The sequence below is a fragment of the Topomyia yanbarensis genome, chromosome 1 (genome assembly GCF_030247195.1).
Source record: "Topomyia yanbarensis strain Yona2022 chromosome 1, ASM3024719v1, whole genome shotgun sequence".
NCBI classification, from domain to species: domain Eukaryota; kingdom Metazoa; phylum Arthropoda; class Insecta; order Diptera; family Culicidae; genus Topomyia; species Topomyia yanbarensis.
The window spans coordinates 115,467,503-115,473,565 of record NC_080670.1 but is presented as its reverse complement, the minus strand read 5'-3'; the positions used below and the strand labels follow the sequence as shown (position 1 = coordinate 115,473,565).

The 6,063-nt window shown below is 49.6% G+C and overlaps 1 protein-coding gene across 1 annotated transcript; it reads right to left on the bottom strand.

Annotated features, from left to right (window-relative positions):
- Positions 1–1,039: 1,039 nt before the first annotated feature.
- On the bottom strand, positions 1,040–5,809 carry LOC131675832 (uncharacterized). The gene has a single exon (XM_058954972.1). It carries the CDS (start codon positions 5,807–5,809, stop codon positions 1,040–1,042), a length of 4,770 nt encoding a protein of 1,589 aa, XP_058810955.1.
- Positions 5,810–6,063: the final 254 nt, after the last annotated feature.

Sequence of the window (6,063 nt, the reverse complement as noted above, 5' to 3'; positions counted from 1 at the left end):
CATTCATTTCATTCATTTCATTCATTTCATTCATTTCATTCATTTCATTCATTTCATTCATTTCATTCATTTCATTCATTTCATTCATTTCATTCATTTCATTCATTTCATTCATTTCATTCATTTCATTCATTTCATTCATTTCATTCATTTCATTCATTTCATTCATTTCATTCATTTCATTCATTTCATTCATTTCATTCATTTCATTCATTTCATTCATTTCATTCATTTCATTCATTTCATTCATTTCATTCATTTCATTCATTTCATTCATTTCATTCATTTCATTCATTTCATTCATTTCATTCATTTCATTCATTTCATTCATTTCATTCATTTCATTCATTTCATTCATTTCATTCATTTCATTCATTTCATTCATTTCATTCATTTCATTCATTTCATTCATTTCATTCATTTCATTCATTTCATTCATTTCATTCATTTCATTCATTTCACTCATTTCATTCATTTCATTCATTTCATTCATTTCATTCATTTCATTCATTTCATTCATTTCATTCATTTCATTCATTTCATTCATTTCATTCATTTCATTCATTTCATTCATTTCATTCATTTCATTCATTTCATTCATTTCATTCATTTCATTCATTTCATTCATTTCATTCATTTCATTCATTTCATTCATTTCATTCATTTCATTCATTTCATTCATTTAATTCATTTCATTCATTTAATTCATTTAATTCATTTCATTCATTTCATTCATTTCATTCATTTCATTCATTTCATTCATTTCATTCATTTCATTCATTTCATTCATTTCATTCATTTCATTCATTTCATTCATTTCATTCATTTCATTCATTTCATTCATTTCATTCATTTCATTCATTTCATTCATTTCATTCATTTCATTCATTTATTATTTATTTATTTATTTATTTATTTAAAGGCTTTAACCTCATAGGTCATTCGCCTTGCGAGAAAGAAAAAATATGTTAATTAACATCGCATTATATACAATTACAAGTTTGTTATATAGGTTTTGTTGCTTGGTGTGGTTGATTCCTTAGAGAAGGTCGAAAAGTCCCGCATTTTTGAGAAAAGATAGTAGCGCTTCCTCTCGGGCGTGGTCGTTGGCAAGAATCTCTCTAATGGAGTTCGGTAGATTATGGTGCTGTCGGAGGTCACTGTACTCCGGACAGTTCACTAAGATATGTTCCACCGTGGTTCGGACTCCGCATGTGACACATGTTGGTGGAGGGACACGCGATACGGTGTGGGCATGGGAGACTTTTGTATGTCCAACTCTGAGTCGCGACAGTACTCGTTGTTCTCTTCTGTCGATCCGATCCGTCCAGCGGTCGAGCGAGCCTTTGATGCGCTGGAGGTGTCCGCTATTGCTGCGCCAATGACGCACGAAACTTTCGGCTATCTTTAGCTTCAACTTGCCTAATATATCTGCGGCTGGGACGAGTCTGGTGAGGTGTCGGCGGGCGTGTCTCCCTCTGGCCGCCAAGCGGTCAGCCCTTTCGTTACCGTCGATGCTGCAGTGACCGGGGACCCAGCAGATAGTTGTGAGTGGGTCGTACTCGGCCTCGATAGCCTGGATGAAGGGGTGGCGGGATTTTCCCGACTCGAGGGCGGAGATGACTGATAGAGAATCCGACAACAAGACGACGGGTGTATCTTCCGGTTTCTGGACCATAGCGAGGGCGATAGCTGACGCCTCCGCTGAGAAAACCGAGCATTGTGCTGGTAGGCGAAAGGAGAGTCCTTCCCCTATTCCGCTTACTCCTATACCGACCTCATCGCCAATCTTGGAGCCGTCGGTGAAAATCCGCACGTGATTGCTATACCTGGTAGCCATTAGACGATTGTATTTGGCTCTGGCTTCACTGCCAGCTGCGCCGGCCCTCAGTTCTGCAGACAGACTTGTGTCTAGGTTGGGTCCGCGGACGTGCCAGGTCCGGTCACGAACTCGGTGTAAGCGGGCGATCGGTGGCAGATCCACGTCTGTGTATTCCTGGTGGATCTCGTTAGCTGTCTGTAGCAGGAAGCAGTCCTCTCCGGAGGTTCGTTCTAAAAATGTCAATGCTCTTCTAGCTATGGTGAGTGCAGCCGCCCAACGAAGGGGGAGAATCCCGGCTTCCATGCAGGCCGCCTCAGCAGGCGTGCTGGGTAGCAGACCAGAGGCAGCACGAATTGTTCCGTGGTATAGCGGGCCTAAAATGTTGGTAAGTCCTTCCGTATTGCAACATGTCAGCTCAACCCCGTAGAATATCTTGCTGTGGACTAGGGCCTGGCTAATATTCAATGCGGTGTATCGATTGCAGCGCTTGTGCCGGGAGCAGATTGTTTTAATTAGTCGCAACCGGCTCCGGCAGTCGGCTTTGATACGTTGGAAGTGTGGCGCGAAAGTGAGCCGACGGTCCACGGTTATCCCCAAGATCTTCGGTTCCTTACGGTAAGGAACTACCGCCCCGTCCAGAAGGATCGGCCTCCCTGTTGCAATGTGGTTTTTGTTGCAGCAGTGTGTAATTACGCTTTTTGCGGGTGCCATGTTAAAACCGACTGATACTGCCCATCGGCTCACCGCGCTTATGGCAGCTTGAAGTTTTCGACGGGTTCGCCCGATTGTCCTTCCTATGGAGACCAACACGATATCATCGGCGTAGACAAAAACGTATATTCCAGCCGGCAGGTTGGCGAACAAAGAATTCATGGCCACCAGGAACAATGTTACAGCGAGAACGGATCCCTGGGGGACGCCGTTGGCTTCCGGAAAGGCGTTGGATTGGGCACCCCCTATTCCTACGCGGAAGGTACGGTCGGATAGGTAGTCGCTTAGGAAGCGGCCCATTTGTCCGGTGATCCCCCAGTTGGCCAGCTGTTGCAGTACTCCATGACGCCACACGGTATTATATGCCTTCGCAACGTCGAGTACAGCGATGTCGGCGTGCAGGCCGTCGTTTACGGATTGGCGTGCCACCTCTCCGAAGCTGGCGAGGTGGAGACCGGTTCCTGCTCCACGTCGGAACGCGAACTGGCGATGATCCAGAAGTTTTCGCTCCTCCAGTAGGTCCACCAGCCGTCTGTTGACCATTCGCTCCATCGTCTTGGCAAAGCAGGGGAGTAAACTGATTGGGCGGAAATCATCTGGCGTTCTGCTCCCCTGACATCGCTTTGGGATGGGGATTACTAGGGCTTGTTTCCATGAGGCGGGCATCGGTTCCCCGCTCCAGATGCGGTTAATACTGTCCAAAATCGCCCGCTTGGCTACTGGTGGGGAATGTCGAAGTAGAGGGTAACCAACGTCATCCAATCCGGCAGACTTGCCGTGTACCGATTCTAGTGCCGTACATAGTTCGCTTCCGGTGAAAGGTAGGTTGTATACTTGACCTGAATCAGGTTCGAAACGAACGGGCCTGCTCTCAGCCCTTCGCTTGATTCGCAGGAACGCAGCTGGTAGGGCGGTGTCTGCGGATAGGAAGGCGAAGTGTTTGCCTAGTTCGTTACCGATGGTCGTGGGATCGATCGTCGTGCACCCGTTAACGGCGATGGCGTAGCCACTATGCCGCCGCTTTCCGCTTAGAGCGTTAACTCTCCGCCAGAGTTCTGTAGTCGACGAGTCAGGAGATATGCCTTCCAAAAATCTAGTCCAGCTGGTGTTTTTTGCCTCCTCTATCGCTTTCCTGGTCTCGTTTCTGGCCTTTCTGAAGTCATCAGCTCGCTGGCTTCGGTGTGGATCGTCCATAGAAGTCTTCTTTAGTATCCGCAGCGCAGTTCGGCGTGCTCTGATGGCTCTCTTGACTTCTGGGCACCACCAGTGCACTGCCTGTCGGGGAGGGTTACCACTTGACCTGGGAATACAGGAAACAGCGGCCTTACTGAATATTTTGGTGAGTTCATCCGGAGTGTATGACTCGTCCCGATTCATAAGGTCGTCGACGATCTCTTCATAGTGCGACCAGTCCGCCTGATCGTAAAACCACCGCCTTCGACGGGTTGTAGCAGGTGGCGTCTGGGCGTACGTAACTTGGATAGGGAAGTGGTCACTGTTGCATGGGTCGGCAAGAACAGTCCACCCGCAACATCCTGCTAGCACTCCCGAGCAGATAGTGACGTCGATGGCGGATTCCGTCTGTCCGCGGATAAATGTTGAACTGCCGTCGTTGAGAACGACCGCGTCGTTGTTTTCGACTACTCCGGCGATGTCGTTTCCTGTCCTATTACACAGACGTGAGCCCCACATCGTATGATGCCCATTTACATCTCCCATGATGATGAATGGTGTCTCAACTTGGTCGATGAGACGCTGGAGTTTGCAACCCACGTTCCGAGTTCCGCCAGGAATATATAGGGATATAACGGTGCACTGAACTGGATATTCGATCCTTCGGGCAGCGGCTATTAGTTCGGTATCCAAAGTTATCGGACGGGACGGTATATCGACCCGAATGGCGAGCCCCACCGTCCGGTAGATGTTGTCCCCGCTGGCGGCGTCCCACGAATACCGGTGTCCGAACCACGATGCTGGGTTCGTCTGATCCCGGATGTGTGTCTCCTGCAATGCCAGGCAGATGGGCTGAGTCTTAGCAATAATCATTTGCAGATCGCCAAGGCATCCTCGCAGTCCATTTGTGTTCCACTGGATGGCCAGTGTCGTTGAATTGATGTTAGAGGCGGTAGACTGGGGGCTAGACGAGGGCTGGTCCAAATCCGCTTCACCATCTTCTCTTCTTATTTCGATTCCGCCGAATGCTTCTTGGTGGATCGGCGAGGTGTTTCCGTAACCTTCGGCGGCATTGTTGGAGGTACCTGCGAGGGATATACAAACAGCAGACAGTTCCGGACTGAGTGTATCGTACGAGCTTACCCGGGGAGAGGCCGGGTCTCCCGCACCAGCAGCCGCCGGGGGCGCGTCGCGGATAGGCGGAACTTCCCCGGACAGGGCCGGCACGGGGAAGCGGGCGCTCGTGTTTAGGCCATTTACGTTTTTAGTCGAGCTAGTAGTGTCTTCGGTCAGGGTACCGTTGCTCCCGTATTCGCAAGGATTAGTTTGCCACTGCTGTTGGGTGGTAGACTGTTCGCTGAGTGCTTCTGGGCTGTAACCCTTTCTGGCCGTGGTACCTGGGGGCGAAAATTTGCCGGCGGATGGATTTCGATCGGGCTTGAGTTTACAGGTACTTACCCGGGATGTGCCCGGGCCTCCCGCACCAGCAGCCGCCGGGGGAGCATCGCTGCAAGGCGGAACGTCCCCGGTCAGGGCCGGCACGGGGAAGTGGGCGTCACGATTGGTGACTACTGGATTCCTGGATGGTCTAAAACGTACCGGATGCCAAGAGCAACCGGGAACCGGGCTGAGGTCTCGTCGTACTCGTTGCTGTTGGTGAGTAGGAGTTTCCCGGCTGAGTGTTCTTCCCGGTGGTCCGCCAGGTGCGGGGATATCGGGAGACCTGAACCGGTTCTCGTTGCAGAGGAGTTGTTCGCTTAATTTTCCTGATACTGGTGTCATTTTTGAGATCAGGCGGGAAGATCGCCTACTCTGGGGCCCGGCAAGATGCGGGGCGCTGGAGGCGGTCGTGGTTCCCGTCGTTTGGGATTGCTGTGTTGGTGGATTTTCTAGATTTCTGTCTGGTTGGCCTGAGATGGATGGTGAATACGTAAGTTGAATGCTAATGGGGATGTTAAAGGTACTTCCCTGTTGGTGCTCCAATGGTCCTGTGTCAACAGCCGCCGGGGGTGCGTCGGACGTATCCGGAACTTCCCCGGTCAGGGTCGACACAGGCGGGCTTTGTTTTATGTTGCTGTTGAATACGTTGTTTTTTATTGGCATCCCCAGTTGCTATAATCGTTGTAAAGCTAGTCGGACATTACGAAAGACGCGTGGGGCATGGAGTTTTGCGTCGTTTCGGTGTCAGAGATGTTCAAATGTCCGGATAGTGAAGGGCTGTTGTTGCGGGAATTCGCGCGGGTTGTCCGTTGTTGTTTCGGTGGTGCTGGCTCTGTTTTGTTTCCGATAGGGCTTCGGGATTTATCCCCTTCGCCTGCTCGGCTACGATTTCTTTGTTGCTTTCGTTCGTCACGAAG

What these genes read in the sequence shown, in the direction of transcription:
- LOC131675832 (XM_058954972.1), bottom strand. Translation starts at nt 5,809, where the DNA reads ATGCCAATAAAAAACAACGTATTCAACAGCAACATAAAACAAAGCCCG.